The sequence below is a fragment of the Hemicordylus capensis genome, chromosome 6, assembly GCF_027244095.1.
Source record: "Hemicordylus capensis ecotype Gifberg chromosome 6, rHemCap1.1.pri, whole genome shotgun sequence".
Lineage (NCBI taxonomy): Eukaryota > Metazoa > Chordata > Lepidosauria > Squamata > Cordylidae > Hemicordylus > Hemicordylus capensis.
Window position 1 is genome coordinate 45,180,518 of NC_069662.1, and position 24,777 is coordinate 45,205,294.

Consider the following 24,777-nt stretch of genomic DNA (forward strand, 5'->3'; position numbering starts at 1 on the left):
GGAGAAAAATTTCTCTCTGTCCACCCTCTCCACTCCATGCATAATTTTATACACTTCGATAAGTCTCCCCTTAGTCGCCTCTTTTCCAAGGTAAAGAGCCCGGCGGTGCTTTACCATCGCCACCCCAAGTTCCTGACACTGCTTCTGGGCTGCCCAGAAAAGAGCAGTCACAGCGTAGTGGCTGAGTTGTGCACCAAAAGTACTCGCTGCAAATGTCATCTCTGAGGTGAGCATGCTAGGTGACCTTAGGCAAACCACTGCTTCCAGCTGAAGCTTTTCCTTATGAAATGAAGGAACAATACTTGACTGCCTTACAAAGTTGGTTCAGGGATCACAAAAAGATCCAGCTGGCTCCTTCCTCATTGTCTTTTAGACAAAGATTATAATAAGCTGTTAAATGGATTCCGTATTGTGTGATGTTGTTGTTGCTAACTGACATTGGTTTAATGTTTTGTAGTTATTATATTGCACCTTTTATTGCTATAAGCTACTCTGAATGCTCAGTGAGCATATATGTAAGTTCTGAAGACTTTAAAATGCAATCGTTTAAATATATTTTTAATATTGGGTTTAAAATGTTTTAAATGATTTTAATTGTAAACCACCCAGAAACGCAGGTTTTGGGCGGTATAGAAATATTTTAAATAAATAAATAAGTGTGTCATCACACTGTTGTGCACACTGCCACAACCCCCACCCCCCGGCCGGGTCCTCTCCTGCTTCACCAGCTCCAGGCTCAATCCTCCCCAGAACATCCAGCACCACTCCCCTGCTTCCCCCAACCAGGTTACTCACCAATAATAAGACTAGACACTGGCATAAACTTCGATGCCACCTGCAGCCTGTTGAAAGAACAAAGAATTCGCTTCAGTTCTGAGTCCCCCATGAGTTAAGACCCAATGGGTGTGAATGAACTTCCTCCTCAGTATAGCTAAGTGGAGCCTTCCATTCTGCGTGGCAAAAAATTCTGCATAGCAGAAAGCCTTTCCTGCTCTTACGTCAGTACTGAGTTTTGTGGATAGCAACAGGACAAGAGGGCAACTAGAAAATAAGCTGTGGCCCTACTCACCTCAACCATACATTAACTGAGTAGCCTTAGATTATGTTTTTATCTAACTGCCAAGTCCCCAATCCTGCACCTGTGAAATGGAAATATGAATTGTGGCCTACCTTACAAGGCTGTCATAAGGATTACTGCAAAGCCTTTTGAGCAACAAAGCATCCTTTATAATACTAAGTATTATGACTGACCTATACTGAATCAGTCTATATAGGTTAGGAGCAGAGTTCCCTGGAACAGAGATTCCCAGACATTGTTGACTACAACTCCCAGAATTCCCAACCAAAGGCCATTACAGCTGGGGATGCTGGGAGTTGTAGTCAACAACATCTGGGAATCCCTGCTAGGAGCAAACTTTCAGGTTACACAGGACTTCATCAAGATGCGTTGACGATATTCATAAGGCTCCTTCTAATTTTCACTGAAGCTGCGAATAATATGTATGCCCATGTATGCCACTCGCACATACAGCAAGATCGCTATAACCCTGTAAGAGCATTCTCAACTTCCCCACTGCATCACCCCTTGGAGTGATCATTACCATCCCCCAGGAGCAGCACACAGATCCAGCAGCGCCCGCGATTTTGGGAGGAACTGGAATTTGCGGTTCAGCTGGATGAGCTTGAAGGATGAGCGGGAACGGAATCCTGGAAGAGGAAGCATTAATGCAGGCAGTTAGAAATATAGACCCCTAGGTGAGAAAATACCCTGTGGATAATCTAACCCAGTGATGCCAATAAGAATACAACAAATATTTTATATACCGCTGTTCAACAAAGGTTTCTCAAAGTGGTTTATAGAAGAAATAAATAAAATGACTAAAAGGCTCCCTGTCCCCAAAGGACTCACAAACTGAAAAAGGAACATAAGACAGATCCCAGCAACTGGCACTGGAGTGATGCTGTGTTGGGGATGGATAGGGCCAGTTGCTCTCCTCCTGCTCAATAAAGAGAATCACTGCTAAAAAAGGTGCCTCTTTGCTCAGTTAGCAGGCGCGCCAAGAACATTTATGTGCCATGGCAGATGCGTCCCTCAGAGGATCTGTGCATCACTGACCCCAAACCCCATTCCTCCGCCAATATACAAGTAAGGAGGAAGGACACAAGAGGGAGTAAGGACACACAGGGTTTCTGTGCTGCAGCACACACACACTACAAACGAGAGAAGTGAGCAAATCCTGGAAAAATCATCACTAACCAGAAAGCACAGTCCCCATCCCTGAGCACTGACTGTCTGGGTGGAATCTGAGAAGCTGTATTGCATGAGTTATCCTGCAGTTACACAAATAGTTGCAACAGCCAGCATGATGTAGTGGTTAGAGTATTGGATAAACAAGCTCAAATCACCACTCAGATCAAATCGCCACGCAGCCAAGGAGGCTAATTTGGTGACCTTGGGCCAGGTACTCTCTTTCAACCTAACCTATTTTACAAGGTTGCTGTGGTGATGAGGGAGGAAAGTGGCGGGGGGGGGGGGAGAATGACATAAGCCACCCTGAGAACCATGGAGAAGGGTGGAACAACAATGCAACAAATAAAGGAACAGTATTGGCTACAGGCAGGAGTCTTTTCCAGTCTTGCCTGCAGAAACCAGAGATTGAACCAGGGACCTTCTGTACACAAATCAGATGTTCTTCCACTGCGCTATGGACCTACCCATGGTTCTGGAAGAAGGATGCCCACCATGGTTCTGGGAGCTGTGTATATGCACAGTTATCTTGTAGTGTAAGAATAAAGGGAGTATGCAGTTTTAATCCAGAAAAAGCTGTGACCAAAGTATCAAAAAACCACACTTTTAAAAATGTGGATGTATTTAATAGTAATGAGGATTTACCAAGTCCTGCTAACTAGCTAAAGAGGCACCTTTTAAAGTGGCAACTCCCTTATACTTAGAGGGAGAGCAATTGTCCCTATTAAATCCTGGTGCTGTGTTCCTCCCAGTGGCTGTTACAGGTATCTGCCTTGTGTCACCCCCACCTCACGAAGCTCCTTGGGGCAGGGGACCTTATTTCTGACGTACAAACAGTTTTGTGAACTTTTAAAAAAACTGAAAATCAGCATATACATATTCTAAATACACTTTTAAAATAATAAAACTCTTCTCTTTGATGCCCACGGGGCATTACAGTTGCATTCCCTAACGACTTAACATCAGCCTTCTTCAAACAAGTCAGACTCTCTCTAAGTCCAGGGATTGTTAATGAAAGCCACGACATCGTCCTGCCCAGTTAATTGGGGGCGGGGGGGGGCGGCGGGCGGAGCAAGGGGCTTGATACCCCATTTACACTTTCAGCCTTCTTCTCCCCCCATCCCCCCAACCCATGCCAACATTGGAAGAGTGGATCTCAGCCTAAACAGCGGCTTTTTCTCACAAATGAATAACCCGATTCCCCGCACACGTCTGGGGGAAAGAGCAAGGCACAGGTCACAGCCTGCAGAGAAGTACAGGATTCCTCCAGTGCGCCCACCCCTTCTCACCAGTCTCCTTGGCCAAGTGATAGAACTTGTCCCTTCGGCTCTTGCCCTGCTTGCCCTTCTTGCCCATTCTGTGTGGGGATCAACAGCGGCGGCAGCTCCTCCGCAAAGAATCACAGCTACCCACCACCGCTACCGAACACACACGTGCGCAAGACTTGCTAAGACGACCCTTCCACCGTTTACGTCACACAACGCGCCCGGCTTTCCATCGCCATCTTGAGTGTGGCAGACGCCAGACCATCAAGAGGAACAGGCAGACTTTCTCGCTGGTTCCCATTTTCCACCCTAAAGAGAGCAAAACCGAAAAAAGGGTGTATTTTACTGTCATTCTCGTTCTTCACTTTCTAAAGTAAATGTAAACTTAATTCCCCTACGAAAATGGCGGAAAGAGAAAATTAGGTTTTCAGTCGAGTTTCCGTCGCGGACAAATGCTGCCTGTCTTGCCGCATGCGCAGCAGGCTAAAATAAAAGACCACAAAGAGGATATTGAAAAGCATCACAAACTTCACGTCTGGTTCTCAATTGTACGTTCGTAGGTGTCTTCATGTGTGGGGCAAGAAAAACAGAAATATAGAGAAAACTAATGTAAGAGTTAATTAAATGCAGGCAGGCACATTTATATCCCGAATAACTGCCATTTAACTTCAGCAGCAGCCCGACTGCATTTGCAGCTCTACGCACACAAGCTGGAAACTAGCAAAGTGGGACTTTTTCGCTGACATGCATGGGAATGGGCTGAACACCTCTCTCTTAAAAATCCAGCGAGTTGTACTCCAGTACAGAAGCGGGCTGCTTTGATGAGAAAGAGGATAGGATTTTTTTTCAAAGCACTACAGCGAAAGAAAATCTCTAATCATGCCTTTTTAAATAACTAAAATATACTTCCACTTTTCTTGCCCCGCACATGGAGGACGCTGCGAATGGCAACCACGAACCGGAAGTGTATGTTTGTGTATACACGGCTTCACCCTTTTGTGAGGAACTAAAGAACTCCAACAACCTTTTCAGGAAAGCGGCGTTAGCCATCTTGGTTAAGGGCAAACGAACATCCGGAAGAAGTTTCGGCTACACTAATCGCCTGCTGGCTGGGAGTGACGCATGCGCACTTGTGTTAATGGCTCTACCGGCGAGGGAAAAGATGGCGACCGAAGTGCTAGAGCAGGTAGGCGCTTCTCCGGTAGTGCTGAGTCACTCCGCGACTCTCCCCTGGTAGGGGGCGGCATTTCGCGGGGGGGGGGCACCCTTGTGTGGCGCGGTAGGAAGGAGAGCGATGGGGGCGGGCGGGATGGATTCCGACGAAGGCCCCCTTAAGTAACAAAGGGAAGTGATCTGCTTGATAAAGGAGTATTATGGGCATGTGTGGATTCGGATCAGGCATTTTGGGAGGGGTGTGATTACGATCTATGAAAAGGAGCATGTAAAGGAGAAAGGAGGGGAGTAAGAGGATGGCGGTATAAAGGCTGTTATTTAGAAGGGATTTATTTTATTTTTTGCAGGGGTGGGGGGCGAGATCCGAGACGGAGTGGGTGGTGGCTGTCACGATTTCGGGGTTCTTAAAGTGGTTCCTGTTTCCTCAAGAGAAGGGGCTCCGACGGAGGACTGGAAAGAGAGGGTGGGCGGTGTGATTCTTGGTGTGAGTCGACTGGGGCAATTTAAAAAGGAACTTTAAGTCTTGCCCTGTTTGAGCGGATCTACCTTTTCTTACTCCCTGCCACCCTGAATATCTTGAGCAGATGGAGTTGGATGAGGGCAAGGGCGGAACTGGACTGCGCCAGTATTACCTGTCCAAGATTGAAGAGCTACAGGTGAGATCTTCCTATTTTCTAGAGTCTGAGATGTATAGGAGCTGTATTCTAATCCCTTCACCACAGCCAGATATTTTCATTGACTTCTTCGGGGGGGGGGTGCTGGGTCAGGTTGGGCTGGGGACTCTTTGGATGACATCCTACACTATGTTTCCCCCTCATGTGGCTATTGTTTATGTCTATAGTGCTTATCTTCTTAAGTATGTATTGCAAAAAAGCCAATCAAAATGAGACATAGGCCTTTCTCTATGTTTGCCTTCACTCATGGCTCAGAGAAAGGACTATGTCTCATTTTGAACATTCTGAACAATGGTGAAAGTGACTTTAATATATGTCCATTGTTAATACCAGTCTCAATCTCAGTGATACATGCAACATTCTTTCTCACAGTCTGTTATATTGTATTACTATATTATAACTTGTGCTGGTCTTAGACCGTAATAAAGATTGATTGATTGATGTCCATTGCATTGAGGCACTGAATTTAATGGCAGTGAACACACATTTTCTTCCACCTCACTTAGGATGTTGATTTGTCTTCATCCTATAATACCGGACACGCAAGGGAAGTTGAAAGAAAAGCAGAGAGATCATTTTGGCAATGCCAGAGCCAAAATATAAGATGTGAACAAGCATTTGTATTCAGTTTGGGCTGGGCCAGTTTCCCCTTCATTGGGATAGGGATCAGTGGTCTCTGATCTCCTGACCAGTGGCAGGGCTCAGTGTGTCCCAACTGACAGCTGGAGCAGAGTCCTAGTAGGAGCCAACACTTTTCAGCTACTCTTTCCCTTGCTGGAGTGATCATCCTGGGAGGAAAGTAGAGCAACTTCCAAGCAGCTCTTGGTTAACTGCTAAACTATTTTGGCATGAGGTGTCATCTCTCTCCTTTTCTCTTCCAAGTTGATAGTCAACGAGAAGAGCCAGAACCTTAGACGGCTGCAGGCCCAGCGGAATGAACTTAATGCCAAGGGTAAGCTGTGGGGCAACTCAGTTCTCCACAATATTGCTTTTGTGTCCAAGAAGCAGGGAAAGGGGTTGGAGTGGCTTGTTGTGTGCAGATGTCCTGGGAGATGAGCAAGGTTAGAGGGTTTGTGTGTCGGAGGGGAAGAATAAGAATGTATCCATGTTGGTGAACGGGAGAATGTAGTGCTAATGTGGTTTTGTGGTGCTCATGCTGCCTTTTCTTCCCTTGCCACCCCAGTACGCCTGCTGCGTGAGGAACTGCAGCTCCTGCAGGAACAAGGTTCCTATGTGGGTGAGGTGGTGAGGGCGATGGACAAAAAGAAGGTGCTTGTCAAGGTATGCTTATCTTCCACAAACACAGATCAAATGTTTCAGTTAGATGTGGAAGATTGTCCTTGAAATAGGTTGGGGGTGTGAACTGAGAATAATGGTAACACTTAACATTTATTATGTAGAATATTCATAATATTCTACATATTCAGAGCACTCCATATTCTATTATTATTTATTTATTTACGCAGTCAAACAGGTGTTATTGACTGGTTTGTTTTATCCAGACATCGAGTCCTTCCCAAGGACCTGGGATGGCTGAATTTTATTGTCAATGTTGTTGCTGTTATAGATATCATCGCAGAATATAGGCTGTTCCCAGTAAAGCTGCTTTTTGTAATTGGCTGATGGTGATTTCTGTGGCCCCTATGGTGTTGAGGTGCTCTTCAAGGTCTTTTGGAACTGCACCCAGGGCACCAATTACCACTGGGATTATTTTGGTCTTTTTCTGCCACAGCCTTTCAATTTCAATTTGTAGATCTTTGTATTTTGTTATTTCTTTTTCTTCTAATAATAATAATAATTATTATTATTATTATTATACACTTGTATCCTGCTCTTCCTCTGAGGATCTCAGAGTGCTGTACGTGGTTATTTATTTATTTTTATCCTCACAAAAACCCTGTGAGGTAGGTTAGGCTGAGAGATATATGACTGGCCCAGAGTCTCCCAGTGAGTTTCATGGTTGAATGGGGATTTGAACTCGGGTCTTCCTGGTCCTAGTCCAACACTCTAACCACTATGCTATGCTGGCTCTCAGTGGTTGGCTAATATTAATATGCTCAGATTTCACTGGGAGAATGGTTGAGGCTCAGAGATGGCGGCTTGCCTAATGCCATCTGATAGGGTCAAGGCAGAGCTGGATTTGGCACCAGGGACTTCCTAGTTCACACGTTCACACGTCATTCTCTTCGCCACTTTACTACACTAGCTCTGAACAGAAGCAGCAAAAGTGACTGGAGAGGTGGGCAGTGAGTGAGTCCATCCTTCAAAGTAGGCAGTGGGCTGGCTTAAGTCAAAGTTCCTGTTTCTACAATAGTGATTTTTCTCAAGAGCAATTGACTTTTGATCTTTTTGGCTTATTTTGTTTGCTGCTGTTAATACCATGAATTTTTGTTTTCATGATGGTAAGCAGCTTTTCTCTATTCCAGGTTCACCCAGAAGGCAAGTTTGTGGTTGATGTGGACAAAAACATAGACATCAATGATGTGAGTATCTGCTGGGCTTTGTCTCACCTTCCAGGACTGTGTAGGGTATTTTACTCTTCTCTAGACCCAGACCCCACTGCCTCTGTGTGTGGTCTCCCTGCACCCCCGGGGGTGTTCAAAATGTCCCCTGGAATCCCAGGACAACTCACTTATTTGCAGTTCACTTCTTTCTTTCTATCCAGGTGACCCCAAACTGTCGTGTTGCCTTGCGGAATGACAGCTACACACTTCATAAGATCTTGCCAAACAAGGTGGACCCCCTGGTCTCTTTGATGATGGTGGAGAAAGTGCCAGACTCTACCTACGAGATGATTGGTGGCCTGGACAAGCAGATCAAAGAGATCAAGGAAGTGATCGAGCTGCCTGTCAAACACCCAGAACTTTTTGAGGCTCTGGGCATTGCTCAGCCCAAGGCAAGTGAGAGAGGGAGAAACACTTCAAAATGTCTTTCAACCTTCTGTCCCTCACCATGTAAGATGGCTGGGCTGCACCATCTTACTAAGCCAGGCTAGCTTTAGAGTAAAGCTACTCCCATCTTTTGTTTCAGGGCTGAGTCCTGGTGTGTTAAATTGGCACTGGGGCAAGGTTTTCATGTGTTGTGGTTCTAATTGTGCTCTGTCTATGCAGAGGGATACTGATCTTGTACAGTAGACGTCTCGCCCCTTCAGGCATATTCTGCCTTGTGTTTCATTGGCACAACCAAGGGAGAGTGGATAGCTGTCTGGGAGTTGAGTTGCCCAGGTGGTGCACTGCCAGGAATCTTTCTCCCTGTTCCCCACCACCACATGTTTAGTTCCCCACACTAACCCTTTGGTTCATCTGTTCCAGGGCGTGTTGCTGTATGGACCCCCCGGGACTGGAAAAACATTGTTGGCCCGAGCGGTGGCTCATCACACTGACTGCACTTTTATCCGTGTCTCTGGCTCTGAGCTTGTGCAGAAATTCATTGGGGAGGGTGAGTGAGGTGGGGAAAGTGAGGAGAAGATGGGGAGGCCCCAAAGTTTCCCTTTTTCTCTAGAAAGGTGCAATGCCCACTCAGCCCTTCAGTGGTTTTGTCATCTTCTACAATATAAGGGTGTTCTGGGGTCTGCCTTAGCAGCCAACCACACTCTTATAGTTACCACACCTCACCTGAGAATGGGATCGTAACTCTGGCCCTCATGTTGTACCTCCAAAAGCAGGGCAATACTCTGCTCCCCTATCCAGCTTCAAACTTTGGCTCGGGTGTTAATTGTTCCTATTACTCCTCCTTAGTGTGGAGTTGGAAAGAGATGTAAGGACGTGTCTGTGTGGCTGCTGCATCCATGAGGTACTTTCCACAAATGCAGTGTCCAAATTGAGCACCATCTCCATCTGTGGGGTTGTTGGTGCTTCTCTTGTGCTTGCAGGGTACTTGCGCTGTTTCACGAAGCCAAAGCAAGCTCCTCCCTTCACTCCTCCAGCTCCAACCTGAAGTGGTGAAAGAGGTTTGTCAGTTTGGCCCTGCTGTTGCTGGGCTGCTCGGAGCACCCTGCAAACACTGCAGCCAAACGGTCCCCACCTCCCTTTCCTGCTCTGGAGCTGGAAAGCGTGGCAGGATGTGGTCTCTCTGTCTCGTGCTTGCCAACTGCTCTGAGGAGGACTGACCTGTTTTGGCCACCCAGCAGACAAATTGCCAAACTTGGACAGGTTAGAACTGGACACAGGGTGGGGAAGTGCAGTGCAACTGCAGGGATGAAACACACACCCCACCCCCGTTTCAAAGTTGAGAGGAAGGCCTACTCATCCTAGTGAAGAAAATGTGGAACCCTGGGTTTGCCCAACCCAGAGCTTGCTCAGTGTTTTCTCCACTTCGGTGGCCAGGGCTCTTCCTTTTCTAGGGGATGCCCTTGGAGTGAGCACTATGCTTGCATGTCTTCTAAAAATAACTCCCAAGTCTTGAAGATAAATATGGGGCTGGGAGGATAGATCAAAATGGGTATAAACCAGAGGAGCATCTTTAGTAGGTGCCATATATAGCGTGGGTGAGTGAGTGAGTAGTTCCTGCCTCCTGCTGTAGAGGGAGCTGCAGTCGCCACTTGGAGTCAGAGGTGCTCTGCTTTTTCCATGGTGACAGGTGCACGGATGGTGCGTGAGCTCTTCGTCATGGCCCGGGAGCATGCTCCCTCCATCATCTTCATGGACGAGATCGATTCCATTGGCTCCTCCCGTCTGGAGGGTGGCTCTGGTGGGGACAGCGAGGTGCAGCGCACAATGTTGGAGCTGCTCAACCAGCTTGATGGCTTTGAGGCTACCAAGAATATAAAGGTATATAATGAGGGAGGGGTGAGATCCTATACTCTCCCATCATTCTTATGGCTTATATGGCATTACCTAGCTTTTCTTGGCAGTATATAATTAATGTAACAAATTGTGATGCTTGCAAGCCCTCACTGACTGACATGAAACTCCCAGAACAAATCACAAACGATAGAAAACATGCTGTTTTCAAGGGTAGGTTCCAGACCTTGCCCAGACGTCCAAAAAAGTCCAAACCCTGGAAAATGTGAAAAAGCATGAGGAATGAGACCTCAGAAATAGGAACAGACTAGAGTCACATAGTGATGGCAGTTCTGGTGGAAGGAAGTATCTGCCAAAAAAGTGACTGTCACCACCAGTGGCACCCAGGAGGCAACAGGATCCCACAGGGAGGCTGTTCGCACCCCCCCACCAGCTGCCCTCTGCAGATGTCTGAATATGCAGCACAGCACTTGACTGCTGTATTGACCACTCAACTGGCCAGTGTACATGTGCAGAGACCAGCTGAGCAACGGGGGCAGGGCTGCTTCCTTGCGGGATCCTGTCGGCCTCCCAGGCTTCCTGCAGGATGATGGGTGCCACCAGCGGTGACGTTCACCCTGTTTTACAGGTATTTTTCCCTGCTCCCCCCCACCCCCGAACCACTCCCTGGTAGAAAGCTTGCGAAGTGCAAGCTGTTTTATGTGTGTCTGTGTGCGCTAAATTTAGTGCATATTGTCCTAGATTATTGTATTTATAGCCATGAAGTCTTGCTACCAGGAGCACATGCATCAGAGAAGAGCTGGAGGATAGGGAAAAATTGGGGTTGGGGGTTAGGATTGTGCAGGAGAAAAAAGATAAACTACGGACAGTGTTAGTGGAATATATTCTCGTGCACATTTCTCTCTCACACACACACACACAGACATTCTACCTCTCTGCTAATTAAGCAAAGAGGTACCTTTTTAAAGTGGTGCCAATTATATAGTTTGAAGAATGTGTGCGAAATAAAGTCATACTTCCTAATTACCTACAGATACCAAATTTTGCATGAAGAATCCTGCCACTTAAACCAGCTGAATGAATTACTTTACACCAGAATATGCTCTGAGAAAGGTTTAACTATTTTTGCAGGGTTTTTAAGAATAAATTCTGGAATATAAACGTTTTAATGGTTAGCATTCTACAGATTTTTAACACTCAATTAGATCGATAATTACAAAATGACGCTTAAAAGCAGATCTTTCTCAGATTCAAATTTACTATGATTTAAAATTTACCATATGATCATTATTCAATAAAATGAATGACATTGAAATCCTACAAATTTCAAACTGTAATCTTACTTTCTTTTTTCAAGCATATTAATAAAAAATTCTATTACATATTTAATTTCTTGAACTTTCCTATACATGTAATCTGTGCAGAATGACTGCCCAGTCAACACCAGGCCTCGCCCCCTAGTCTTTTATATTTAACAGGAGGGTGGTGGCTGTCTCTCTTCATCCCAGCAAAGTGCCCTTCCAGTGCCTGTTGCTGCTGTCTCCTGTGGGGTTTTTAAAAAAAAAGATTTGAAAGAGGGGAACCATTTTTTAAATCACTTTTGATATAGGTATACACCAGTACATGGCTGCAGGCTTCTACTAAAAAAAAAAAATCTCTTCAGGTAATCATGGCCACCAACCGCATAGACATCTTGGATTCAGCCCTGCTTCGTCCTGGTCGCATTGACAGAAAAATTGAGTTTCCTCCCCCAAATGAAGAGGTAAGGGATTGTATCACTCACTGTGGCAGGACTTCCCCTGATAGCTAGTCTTGGGGGTTACTCACATGACTGCGTGGATGGGTGGTTGGGCAGGAAGGCAAGCTTCCACCTACTCACCTCAGACGATAGACTTTTGTTGCTTTGGTGCACAAGCCACACAGCCTGCACTGCTGGGAGCAGCATAAATCAGCAGAGAGCAGGACTCATTTTCCTGGCCTCCAGATAGGGGACCCATTTATAGGTGCCCAAGGAGATACACAGACCCGGCAGCCGGGTTAAGGGAACGCTTGCTCCTTTAACCTTGGCTAAGAGCTGGGCTTGAGAGTGGGGTTAGGCTGGATATGGTAGCGGCTGGGGGGCACTGGGGCAGGGGAGAACCTGGTCACGAAGGCAGAGGCCTGCCCCACCCCTCCATTTCCTCCACACCAACAGTCTTGCACCCAAGCCTGCCAGCACTGAGGAAAACAAAGACCCAAGCAGAGGCAAAAGTAGAAAACAAGGTTTTTGTGAGGTGGGGGGAGGGAAGAAGGCAGAAAGTAAAGAAGCCAGGGCAAAAAATGGGTAGAAAGGCAGAAAGAACGACAGAAGGGAGAAAACAGGGATTGCATCCCCACACCCACAAAACAAGCTCATAAAAGATCAAACTTACCAGCAGCCAGGGAAACCTTCAGAACAGGATGCTTCCTCCAGTCCCTCCTCCCCTGCTCGTGACTTCCTTTTTTGGGCTTACTGACTGGAACAGATACTGCTCCAATCTGATTTATAGGGGGCTCCTCCTGGCACTGCCCCCAGGAAGAAGAGAAACATGTATTTAAAATACTCCCTGAAGCAACCAGGAAGAGAGGAGAGCTGGTCTTGTGGTAGCAAGCATAACTTGTCCCCTTAGCTAAGCAGGGTCTGCCCTGGTTGCATATGAATGGGAGACTTGATGTGTGAGCACTGCAAGATATTCCCCTTAGGGGATGGAGCCGCTCTGGGAAGAGCATCTAGGTTCCAGGTTCCCTCCCTGGCGGCATCTCCAAGATAGGGCTGAGAGAGACTCCTGCCTGCAACCTTGGAGAAGCCGCTGCCAGCCTGCGTAGACAATATTGAGCTAGATAGACCAGTGGTCTGACTCAGTGCATGGCAGCTTCTTATGTTCCTATGAAGTGCATTTTAACCCATTATTTTAGTTCTTCCTGGGGGCAGTGCCAGGGGAGCCCCCTAGGAATCAGATTGGCTGGAGCAGCTTGAGTAGCAGATGTTCCAGCCAATAAGAACAAAACAAGAAGTTACAGGCAGGGGAGGAGGGGGTGGAAGAAGGCTCCATACGGCAGGCTCAGCTGTTTGTGAGAACAGCCTCTTGCTCTTCAGGGAGATGTCCTTACCTGCTGTACTGTACTGCCTTGCCACCTCATTCTGACTCCCACCCCCTTCTGTAAACCCCACAGGCTCGGCTTGATATCTTGAAGATTCACTCACGTAAAATGAACCTGACACGGGGGATCAATCTGCGGAAGATTGCAGAGCTGATGCCAGGGGCTTCAGGTGCTGAGGTCAAGGTAAGATGATGCCAGATGTGGTTAGCAAAGCTTTCTTTCTGACTACCATTAATCAATTCATATCAAAGTTGCACTCTTGGGCAGCTGCTGGAGGCCCACTGCTGCCATCTGTCCTGACCCCATAGCAAGGTTCTAAATTTTTTCATCTGTTGGCAGGATGAGTTGTGGCTCCAGTTGTTTCTTATGTTGTGCCCACTAGTCAAAATACTGTTTTGGCATTTTCTACTGTACTAAACCAACCATTTCCCACCACTTAGAAAAGTGTGAACCTTGTGGCTCTTTGAGCCATGAAGAGATTAGGGTGAGTTTTAATACACACTTGCCAGAAACGTAGAAACAAATAGCTGGATTTCCAAGGACTCATAATAATTGAATTAAAAATTGTATGTGGGAAAACTCCTCCACATTAGGGACATTCTTTCTTAGCATCACTAGCGAAAGCACCAGTGTGTTGCTTTTTTGTTCAAGGGCATGTGCTTCTGCATGTCTACTTTTAAAGTGACCAGGAGTCAAGTGACTGGCTTTGCATTCGTAGTTAGGGCTCACTAAGTTGTGAGTGTGTGATCTGGAACACCTCTGGATAGACATGTGTGAAGGAGGACCCATCAGAGCAGGTGAGGATGGGCAAGGAGAACCTACTATATTTGAAAGCTACAGAAGTGGGAGAGAAATGTTGCCTGCATTGCCCAATTTGTCTTAATCATGGGACTTGTAATTTTCCTCATGCCAACCATTGTGGTGCACAAGCAGGTCTGTCTAGGCTGAACACTTTCTTGCTATTTGTGGGACAGGTTGAGTTGGGTGTCTTACATCTTTGTTTTACAGGGGGTGTGCACAGAAGCTGGAATGTACGCACTGAGAGAGAGGAGGGTACATGTAACCCAAGAAGACTTCGAAATGGCTGTAGCAAAGGTACTGCTGGTGGTGGTGGAAGGAGAAAGGGGTGGGAGAAGAGAAAAAACTATACATCTACTCTTTCAGTCTTGTTACTTCACCAGTGTGGTGACAGATCCAGCTGGAAGGAAACTGCTTTTCTTCTGAGCAGTTACAGAAGTTCAGTCACCTTGGACGTTCAGTTGGAAAAGCTCCATAGACCATCCCATTAGAGTGGATGCCCAATTGGATAGCTGGGTACAGGTTCAAATAAGAATGTAGAATGGTGGAACTTCATCTTATCTCAAAGCCACATGTGTGGTAGCTGAAAGAAGCTCCCTAAGATTAGAGCATGCCTGGGATGGGCATTGTCACTCTTTTCAGCTCCTTGGACTTCCTGCCCTGTTGCTCATGCTTTCTCTACTTTGACAGGTGATGCAAAAGGACAGTGAGAAGAACATGTCTATCAAGAAGCTTTGGAAGTGAAAAGGTGGAGAAGAAAGGCTGTTTCCTACCTACTTGGCCAATTAGTCCTACTATAACCCTTGCACATCTCAGCTCCCACCCCCTGTAATAAAATTAAGCGTTAATAGTCTTGATTGTCAAAAAAAAGGTCATATCTAACTGCTTGTTCATCCCCCACAATTATCCACTAATGAAAACAAGTTCAGAACTGAAAATGGATTGCATGTTTCTAGTATAGCAAGTGCATTCCTGTTGCTTAGGGTAAGGTAATATGCTACATGATTTTTTTATTTTTTTGGAGTGGTAGGCAGAGACCATTGTAGCGGACATATTTGAAAGAACTTTGTCAGCTTAACACTTGCTGCAGGTGAACTAGTTGAACAGCAAACAAAGAAGTTTTAAGCTAGTAGCTGCTTCTGGCTATCAAAGGAGCAGCATTATGAACTTTGCAAAAAAACAAAATATAGAACAGGTATGACCAAAGCTCCAAACAGTTCCAAAACTGTTCAAGGGGAACCAGTGAGATAAACTGCCAGCTCAGTAGATAGACACAAATATGCTTTCCCTCAACTCTTTAGTTGCTCCAAGCTGGAATATAGAGAAAGGTGGCTGTGGCTTCACCCAGTTGCAGGAATCCCTTCCACTCCCAGCCACCGTTTAAAACATTTTGTAATTATCTGTAAGACAACACATGGAATAGGCACACGAGGCTTATTTTTATATACAGGTGGCCCTTGTTAGCTGTGGGGGTTCTGTTTTTGGCTGGAACAGTAGATAATGAGACCTTGAGGCAATGGGAATTGGGGGGTTAGGTTCCTGGAGGCTAAACAGCCAAAAATGGAAGAACTAATAAATACAGTGTCATACTGTGCTCTGTGTGGCTCCAGCAATATGCCCCCCACCCACCCACCCCAGTTTTGGCTATTCTGGAAAAAATGCAGGATTATTTTTTAAAAAACAAGAACTGCAAAATAGTGTCTGGAAATTACCTTTGAAGTCATTTCTGGCCTCTTAGGAACCACAGATAGGTGAATTTTAACCCTTTTAAAAATTGTGTATACTGCAGTGTAATACTACTCCATTGCCCAACCACAGATGTTGGGATTGTGGGCCACATGTATACAACATAGTTGTGTGTCTGGTCCAGAGAACAAGTTAAGGGTAACCCTGAGGCCGTAGGAGTCCAGTGGATATAAAGCTTTCTAATCTCAATTAAACTTCCCATATTAGTTTTCTGTTCAAGTACACATTTTAGTGGATTCTGAGGCAGTCTAAAGGGCATTCAGTTTCCAAAGCACTAGTCAGATCTGCTGGGCCCAGCTGCTCTCTCATATCAACTTGGAATGTAGTACTACCCCATCAAATAGGTCATGTCCTATCACATGCACTACTAGCACAGACAACCTGCCAGGAATGCTGGTCTGCCATTACTGATCATCATATTGGAGTAGCCCATCTTAAGGTTCTGAGCAGCAGTTTTAAGTATGGGGTCAGTCTCATTAGGAACCTAAACATGAAACTAGGACAGATTAGCTTTATGGTCAGTCACAACGATGAATTTTGTCAGAACAAGAAACCCCACCTCTTGTGGAATCACTGTAGAAGTCATAGTTCCCCCTGCAATGGAATTACCACATGGCTATCCTGAATAGCAACACATGGTGCTTAACGGGACCTGCACTTCAAGATGCTTATGAAGATTCTGCTTGCATGTAGCCTGCAATGCCACTGGGAGATAATGCTGAGACAACCAAACAGTGAACTTGATACTTAAAGCTTCCTCAGTGCTTGCAGACAGTAGCCTCTTTACTCTTTTTTTCCTGGAGACACAGAGCTGGCACATTTGACACAAGCTGCTGCTCAAGAGTATTTTTATTAAAAAACATTCAACACAGAAAGTGGTAACAACATTCTCACTCGGAAGTAAGTGACCATCCCATCAGCTCCTACTTGGTCAACTGTACATCTCAAGACAAGGGCCGGAAAGCAGGAAGGGCTTCTTCCACATTAAGTGCTGAGGCGCCAGGAGCTTGGAGAGTGAAGGCACTTGAGGAAGCCCAAGGCGGCGGAGGCAAACGTTGCACACCTCCCCTTGGCTGATGGCTTCAGGAATGTTTTCTGCAGCACCGAGTGAATCACTGTCTACCTTCTAACCCTCATATAACTGGAGAACCAAGGAAGGAACAGCAATTGATTGTCATCAACAGAACAGCAAAGGCCTGAGCAAACACAACTCTTCTTTAACACACAACCCTAGTTGCATAGGTTGGAGGGGCAATGCTTGGAAGCAGACCAACCCTGCATATACACTACCATCTTCCTCTGTACAACCAAACAAACCTGCTCCCAAACAAAAGAGTGCAAAGACTAAATGCCAGCAAAGCCAGCAGTTTGGAATGGACAAAGCTTTGGTTAAAAGCAGCGGCAGTAGCAGCAGCCTCCCTGTGTTATAAGGAAGGCTGCTGAGACTCAGCAAAGAGGTAGAAGGCAACTCAAATTTTAAAAAAAATTCCCAGTGTCCCAGAGAAAAAGCGCTGAGGAAGGGCAGGGGTCTGGCGAGGGAGAGGAGCTCCCCTCTCTCTGTAAAAGGCGGCTTGAAGCCTTGTATATTCCCAGGAAGGTACTGATTAAGCCCCACCTCCTCCAAATGAGAGCAATGGGGGGGGGGAGGCATCAGAACTCCATCAGCCTGTTAAAGGCAGAGGATTGAGGACCATCAGTCCACTCCAAAGTACCACAAGGTGCAAGAGGCTTGACGGACGTGGCACCACTAGGTAAGGCGAACGCCAAGGACTTGTTCCAGTTCTTGCCTGCGCTGCTGAACCTAGAAGACACAGACAGTCATGAAAGAGGAAATGCGCACCCAGACACTTCTTTGCCTCCTCACTGGCAAAAAGCAGTGTGAAGTCTCCCTTGCTCCCCAAGACAAGAACCCCAACCTCATATGCTCTCATTCTTCTATTTTATGACACACACTCCTGCAGCAGTTGAGGGAAATCATAACGGGGCAGGGAGAACAGAATATCTGCAGGCTCCATTACTGTTGCCAAGAAAAAAAGCAAGCAGTAATACAGAGGGCCTCAGAGAGGGGTGAGGTTGGGAAGGTTTGAGAACTAGATGGCTCCAACAGGGCCTCCACTTTACAGGGTGTTGAACTAACATTAGAACAGTTTGCATCTCACATCTTCCCTCCCTCCATGGTCATATCAGGGTGAAAAGACACTGCAGGACTTAGAATCCCAAGGAAAGCCTTAATAGGGCTGTGTTGAACTAGTCTCTCCAAACCTTGGCAAAGATGTGTCTCCCAACAGCCTCCTGCATCCATGGTTGCTCGTAGAACTCTGCACGTCTCTCCTCTTCAGGGTTCCCAACCACGTCTGTGATTATCTAGGACAGAATGAGGATGGGGAAAGAGAATTCGGGGGAAGTCATCTCCTTTGCTGCCAGGAGCCAAAGATACAGCAGCAAGACTGTTTTTTTTGGGGGGGGGGGCCTTGGGCAAAGATGGGTATGTAAGACAGGAGCTCTCAAACTTGGGCCCCCAAGATTGAGAACCCCTGCTGTAAGAACTGCCTTGATGGATGAGACCAATGTCAATCCAGCCCACTTATATGTGTCTAACAGTTTCTAGCCAGATGTCTTTAGCAAACTCCCAAACATGGCATGATGTCTGAGTGACACCTTCTCCTATTCAGAATTCTGAAACCAGAATAAAACAATGCAAATGGGATAAATCAGCACTGCTTTTCTTTGCATGATTTACTCTGCCTTTGAGGTGGCAAAAGAGAAAAGGAAGGAACAGGTAGGCAGAGAGGACAGATAATACATGTTATCTGCAGGGTACATAAAGGGAAATCATGCCCAGCACTGAATCAATATATAAAGCATTGCTGAACCTGAACAGGTATGGACTTGGTCAGTCCCTTGGGTGGGAGATCACGGAAAACCTGTACAAGCAGGATATAAGTTTAATAATATAGTTAAAAATGCACACACCTCTGTCCACAGCTTAAATTTGCTCTGATTTCACAAAAACACTGGCTGATATATTGAGCAGCCAGCTGCCCATCCAAGAGGGACGCACATTTGCTGCTTCCGCTGCTACATTGTGCCCAATTGCAGCAGCAGGGATGCGCAGCTTTGGAGGCAAAGAGCAGCCTCCTACTTTTGGAAGTTGTATGGATAGGCTCTTGGCTGACTCAGAAGCAATCAGTGCACATCCCTCTTGGAAGGGCAGCTCACTGTGCAGTCCATCAGCTACAGTTATGGACAGTTGGCATGCAACACACAACCCCTTCGATTCAAAGTCCCAAAATGTAACTGGACACTTCAGCCCAACCTTGTAGGAGCTCACCAAGCAAGGGCAGTGACAGTAGTCATGTCATGCAGGAGGCGCCCCAGCAATGCCACACAATGCCCCTCTCTCTCATTGACACTGAGTTTTTTTCATGCTCCCCTGCACGGTCCCTACAAGGCCTCATTGTAGCATCTACCTTCAAGTCCCTCTGCTGAGATCTGATCCACTCCTGAATGAAGTCCTGGGGATTGTTGCTGAAGCTCAACATGAAATCTCGCTGTGTCTTGAGCTGGTTGATAGATTCAATGGTTTCATGGATCTAAAAGTGAAAGAAAATGGGTGTGTTGTGGAGGGACAAAGGCTCTCAAGACTACATCAGCCTAGCAGTTGGACCTTGCTCCAGAAACTACTGCCCAAGTTGAGGCTGTTGATGCAGGGTTCCAAAGCACACACACTATGCCGCAGTAAGCTAGCAGCTGGCACCAAGCAAAGACCGCAAAAGTCCATGCCCAGAATCTCTGCACCTGGTGCCGCTTTAAACAACTTCAGCCACCTTTTTATTAGATGGCCATTTTGGAGTCAGGACAGAAACACATTGAGGATACGTCTATGCAACATGCTGAGCACTGGTATGAAGCAATGGCTTCAAGTTGTCTGATATTTTTAATACAGCACCAGTGTGTACATGGTGCTTTGCAAAGAGTAAGACTTTGGAGTGAGCAGTGAGACTTGAAGAAGGACAATGAGAAAGAGGAAAAGAGATGCCAGAACAATGTAAGGCCTGGTTTTGTATATTTTTCAACTCTGATCTCACCCCTGTCCTTTGTTCCTCCATAATTGCCTCTCTTTCAGGCACAGGAGCCCTTCCCTGTTAGTCCATGTATATTCATTGAAACCTGTCACGCTGCAACAGAGTAAACTAAACAATAAACTAAACAGTTAGCCCTGCTAACTTGGCAAAGAGGCACCTTTTAATGTAGTGATTCTATTTAGCAGGGGGAGAGTAACTGGCCCTATCCACCCCCAGCACCGTACCTCCAGTGACTGTTGCTGGTTTCTATCTTATGTTTCTTTTTAGATTGTGAGCCCTTTGGGGACACGGAGCCATCTCAATATATTTGTTATTTCTCTGTGTAAACCACCCTGAGCCCTGGGTGCCTGCCATTTCTGCATTGTAACTATTTCAGCAAATTTAGTATGCTTAGCATATTCTGATTATACAGTGGCCTTGCAAAATTTCCTCTTTTTAGCCCGGGGTGAGGGTGGGGGGTGCATGTAGGGGAAGAGAGACTACTGGTGCAGTGGGGATTTAAAAAAACATAGGATAAGTGTATGAGGGAAAGGACTGGATAGTTTCAAACGTACAACATTCTGCTTCAAACATTGGTTTTTCTCTGTCAGAGCCTCTGTTTTTATTTTCTCTTTAAAGCATCTTGATTTATGTTTGCCCTTCCACCAAAACATAGGAAGCTGCCATATAGTGAGTCAGACCATTGGCCCATCTCGCTCAGTATTGTCTACACGGACCGGCAGCGGCTTCTCCAAGGTTGCAGGCAAGAATCTCTCTCAGCCCTATTCTTGGAGATGCCAGGGAGGGAACTTGGGACCTTTTGCATGCAGATGCTCTTCCCAGAGTAGCTTCTTCCCCTGAGCGGAATATCTTGCAGTACTCATACATTTAGTCTCCCATTCAAATGCAAACCAGGACAGGCTCTGCTTAGCAGAAAGGACAACTCATGCTTGCTTCCACAGGACCAGCTCTCCTCCTTGGAGGTCTTGTAGTCCAACCTCCTACTTGGTGCAGGAAACTGCTATAGCATCACTGACAGATGCTTGCCCATCTTCTGTCCAGAAACCTCCAGTGAACGAGAACCCACGACTGCAGCAGGAGACTGCTCCATTGTTGAACACCTTGTACACTTAGGGAATTCTTCCTGTTTAGTCTAAATCTGCTTCCTTGTAATTTCAACTCATGGGTTCTAGTTCTGCCCTCAGGAGCAACAAAGAACTATTCTGTTCCTCCTGTGTGATGGTCTTTCAGATATTTGAAGATGGTGATCATATTCTCCCTAACTTAGTCTTCTCTTCTCCAGGCTAAACATGCCAAGCCACTTGCTTCGTTCATACCAATGGTGTTTAGTCATAATTAACTAGTCTGGATGCTGCCTAAAATCTGTGGCATGCAAACTGAATACCTTGCCATAAACTTGCTTGATTTGCACCATTTATTACAACTGAAGAATGTATGAATTCTTAATGACAACATTCCAGGACCCCAAGGCTCGACTGGATGGCTAAATCTGCAACTGCTTGAAAGCCTGAAATAGCAACATTCCCCAGTTTTTGCTACCTCCTTTACTACCGTGTTTCCCCGAAAATAAGACAGTGTCTTATATTAATTTTAGCCCAAAAAAATGCACTAGGGCAATTAGCGGTACATCAGAAATTACTGCTAGGTCTTACTTTCGGGGTAGGTCTTACTTTCGGGGAAACAGGGTATTTGGGACTCTCAAGACAGCTGGCTTGTACTGACAAACCCTGTTCCAGGCACAAAATCGCCACCCCAGAGAGTAATTAATTGCTCTGGCATCCCCAAGTGGTGAATACTGTGAGGTTAAGTTGGGTGATCCTCAGAGGATAATGGGAGCTGTGTGCCAGAGAGAAACCACAACAGTAGCCACCCCACACACCATTCCATCCCCGAGCCTACGAAAAAGCAACATGCTTGAGTCTCTGTCCTGCTCCATGGTTGATAAGACCTTACCTTGACATCCAGGGAGGCAATTTCTTGCTGGTTGGTGGTGGAAGCCAGGAAGCTGCTCATTTGGGCCTTCAAAGGGTCATCCACTTCTACATCAATGTCATAGCAGGCAGTCTTCTTCTGGTCATTAGGATCCACACTAGAGAGGAGGGAACAGGAAGCTGGCATGAAGGCTGAGAGCACATACCTCCCTATGAACTGCTCCTTCACCACTACCTCACAAACATTAGAGTTAGGATTAGACTCTCTCACAAAGCCATCTAAGATAGCTCTTCTGAAGCATAAGGAAGGAACTAGATTTTATCTAAATATGCAAGAAACCTCCAAGGATAGGAAGCTGCCATGGCTCTCTCAACAGCAGCATCATTTTCTGGGTGTCCAGGAAGAATTACCTTCCCAACCCTGAAGCTATTTCTTCTCAATCTTTCAGAAGACTATCTACAAAAATAATGTCATGAAGCAGGCTGACATTATTCCCATTTCATGGATGGGAACTTGGAAAGAACATAGGTTGTCCAAAGTAGAGGTGGGACCACAGTGGCTCCATTTCCTCCCTCAAAACAGAGAGAGAGAGAGAATAAATGGGCAAGAACTTGTTCCCTTCTACCCAGCAGTGCTGGCTTACCTGATCACATGGTTGATGACAATGGGATCTGGGTGTTGCAGGAGCCCTGCCAGCTTCATGGGGATCTCAGAGAATCGCATGCGGATGCAGCCAAAGATCTAGAGCAGAGCAAGAAAGCCAACCATTACTGGGCCCTGAGGTGCAGGGAACAGCATGCCATAGAAAAGATGGGCCCAAAGAGTGAGCTGTAAACACTATATTGGCAAAAATGGGATTTTTAAATCTTCAGAATCATGTCCATACTGTGACAAATATTGAAACACGTTTGTTTCAACTGCGGGTGGTGGTGGGAGAGTTAAATACCTCCCTCTCCCTGTGTGCCATGGTCCACATCAGGATCACTCCCAACACAAATATTTTCCCAGCGGGAAGTAAGCCTTCAAAAAGCACATTTAGGTACACCTCGAGTTTAGCCCTAATAAAACCGGGGGGTGGGGGGAAGAGAGAAAGAAACACTAATGTGTGTATGTACACACACATGATTTAATTCTTTATAGTTTATTACACTGCCATGGTACTGGTTTTCAAATATGGGAGGGGTATTGGCAAGATCGAAAAGGAGAAAGAAGATAAAGATTGGGAACAGATAGCTAACAGAACGGAAGGGAACAATTCTGTCTCCATGTCCTTGTGCCGAAATTGTACCACAGAAAGCACTGTCCAGCCTAGTCCCAAGTTCCAGAATACTGTATTCAAGCCCCTGCAAGCTTGTCTGAAACCTTGAGGATTAGAAATGTGAGTGGGTTTCCCCAAACCTTGCTCCTAAGCATTTATTTTGCACCATTTGCAGTATTTTAAGTACTGTACAGAGCATCTGAAAGACATCATCCTTACCTAAAAGACATCCTTCCCTTCACACAGACAGGCAGGTTCAGGACTCACAACTAAGCAGTAAGGATGGGACAAGAGCCCTATTCAGACATTTTTGCAAAGACGCTATATGCTAAACTGGGGCCGGAAGTCCCACCCTGGTCCTGTCAGTCATCCCTGGCAGTATGCGGCTCATGGTTAAAGAGATGTTCAACTAAAGAGGTGAATGTCATATGATGGTGGATGCTTCCATAATTGGGAGAATTGGGTGCCTGAACCTCCCAATCATGGAAATATTCACCATCACAGATATGGCATTCGCCTCTTCAGACGAATGCTGCTGCATGGGCAGTGCGGTGCCAGGGATAACTAACAGGACTAGAGCAGGACTTCCAGCCTCAGTTTAGACACTATATTTGAATACAGTGTCTTTATTAAAATGTCTGAATAGGGCTATGAAGAATCAGGTAAACTGTTGGGTAAGGTGGTTCAAGGAAGGTTTCATTTTAATTTTTTTTTTTTTAAACCAGCCACCCGAGTTCTTCAGGGCACCAAATCCTGCACCAAGCAGCAGACCCAACTCAGCATGGATGATAATTTCATTGCCAAAAAGCCAGGGGGTGGGTGGGGGGAGAGCAGAAAGGCAGACCATGGACTTACTGACCTGGCGAAAATAGCGATTGCAGTTGATGTACTCCTTCTCATGACTGTCCTGGAGCTTGTTGTGTTTGATGTAGAGCCAGAGGGCCTGCATGATGCTTGCCCGAGTCTGTGTGTGAACACCCAGCAGGCGAGCCAGGCGGGGGTCCAGTTTGTACTGGGGAGGCTGAAAAGGCAATAATGGTTAACATAACGTCTGAGGTAGACACTGCATCAATCCCACCCACCCCCCAAGGCAACTGCTGCAACCTCCAACTCCCAGAAAGGAATGAGGAATGTAACCTATCTGAGCCACTACCAAGAGAGAGCAATCATCCTACAGTCAAAGGGGCATCTCAGATGGACTCAGGTCAGGCTCCAAAGCCAGCTCTCACACACAGGCAGAAATGTGAATGGGGGGAAATGTCTAGGTTCGTTGCCAAGAATATTCAAGATGGATTACAAATGTCAATAGAACTTTCACAAGAGCACCAGTCTCTGAACCCGGTGCCTGCTCATTTCTCAGGTATACCTTCACAGTCCAAAAGGCTAGCAACTTATTTTTTTAATACAAAAATTTGAGATTATGAGGAGTCCAAATACTACAGAATATTCTGGAGTGCTGAAGACAAACAGAAGATGAAGAGCTGTGCATACAGGAAAGGAAGCAGGCAATCCTCTCACACACACACCCCACCCCCACCCACCCCCAGTCTCCAGCTGGAGAAGCCAATGCCAGGTGATGATAAGAGGTGGAGGAGGCAATCACTAGCCTAATATTACTGTATCTCCTTCCTATCCTCCCCAAACTGTGCTGTCCTGTATAGTCATGCAGTTGGAAATAGGGCAGTTCAGGACACTGCAACTCGCCTGCTCTCATCAACTGCTGGGGTCTGTTCCTT

The 24,777-nt window shown here is 46.2% G+C and overlaps 3 protein-coding genes across 12 annotated transcripts in view; 1 reads left to right on the forward strand and 2 right to left on the reverse strand.

Moving 5' to 3' along the window:
* FTSJ3 (FtsJ RNA 2'-O-methyltransferase 3) overlaps positions 1 to 3,808 on the reverse strand; it is a 46,777-nt gene extending 42,969 nt beyond the window's left edge. Inside the window, exons 1-3 of the mRNA XM_053260055.1 lie at positions 3,538 to 3,808; positions 1,602 to 1,707; positions 796 to 842 (exon numbers count right to left, since the gene is read on the reverse strand). Coding sequence (XP_053116030.1) covers positions 796 to 842; positions 1,602 to 1,707; positions 3,538 to 3,604 — 220 coding nt within the window. The 5' untranslated portion in view covers positions 3,605 to 3,808. The remainder of the gene's footprint in view (positions 1 to 795; positions 843 to 1,601; positions 1,708 to 3,537) is intronic.
* Positions 3,809 to 4,549: 741 nt separating this feature from the next.
* PSMC5 (proteasome 26S subunit, ATPase 5) lies at positions 4,550 to 14,873 on the forward strand. Of its 2 annotated transcripts, none has more exons than XM_053260066.1 (12): positions 4,550 to 4,699; positions 5,271 to 5,342; positions 6,243 to 6,312; positions 6,544 to 6,641; positions 7,787 to 7,843; positions 8,026 to 8,256; positions 8,672 to 8,798; positions 9,939 to 10,129; positions 11,766 to 11,864; positions 13,295 to 13,405; positions 14,231 to 14,317; positions 14,711 to 14,873. In XM_053260066.1, the coding sequence occupies exons 1-12, from the start codon at positions 4,652 to 4,654 to the stop codon at positions 14,762 to 14,764; spliced, it is 1,245 nt and encodes a 414-aa protein (XP_053116041.1). In that variant the 5' UTR covers positions 4,550 to 4,651; the 3' UTR covers positions 14,765 to 14,873. The 2 variants fall into 2 exon arrangements, with proteins under 2 accessions (XP_053116041.1, XP_053116043.1); XM_053260068.1 differs by lacking the exon at positions 4,550 to 4,699 and adding an exon at positions 4,788 to 4,855 and having other exon boundaries at positions 5,269 to 5,342.
* Positions 14,874 to 16,597: 1,724 nt separating this feature from the next.
* SMARCD2 (SWI/SNF related, matrix associated, actin dependent regulator of chromatin, subfamily d, member 2) overlaps positions 16,598 to 24,777 on the reverse strand; it is a 40,160-nt gene continuing 31,980 nt past the window's right edge. For 6 of the 9 annotated variants that reach the window (XM_053260065.1, XM_053260063.1, XM_053260057.1 and 3 more), the window contains exons 8-13: positions 23,901 to 24,062; positions 22,427 to 22,524; positions 21,805 to 21,940; positions 19,237 to 19,359; positions 18,029 to 18,120; positions 16,598 to 17,567 (exon numbers count right to left, since the gene is read on the reverse strand). In XM_053260065.1, coding sequence (XP_053116040.1) covers positions 17,417 to 17,567; positions 18,029 to 18,120; positions 19,237 to 19,359; positions 21,805 to 21,940; positions 22,427 to 22,524; positions 23,901 to 24,062 — 762 coding nt within the window. In that variant the 3' untranslated portion in view covers positions 16,598 to 17,416. Of the gene's footprint in view, positions 17,568 to 18,028; positions 18,131 to 19,236; positions 19,360 to 21,804; positions 21,941 to 22,426; positions 22,525 to 23,900; positions 24,063 to 24,777 lie in introns of all 9 variants that reach the window. The other 3 variants (XM_053260061.1, XM_053260060.1, XM_053260059.1) reach the window with 3 other exon arrangements.

What these genes read in the sequence shown, in the direction of transcription:
- PSMC5 (XM_053260066.1), top strand. Translation starts at nt 4,652, where the DNA reads ATGGCTCTACCGGCGAGGGAAAAGATGGCGACCGAAGTGCTAGAGCAG. An exon ending in CGACCGAAGTGCTAGAGCAG is followed by an intron (nt 4,700 to 5,270) that starts GTAGGCGCTTCT and finishes TATCTTGAGCAG; the next exon opens with ATGGAGTTGGATGAGGGCAA. An exon ending in TCGAAATGGCTGTAGCAAAG is followed by an intron (nt 14,318 to 14,710) that starts GTACTGCTGGTG and finishes CTACTTTGACAG; the next exon opens with GTGATGCAAAAGGACAGTGA.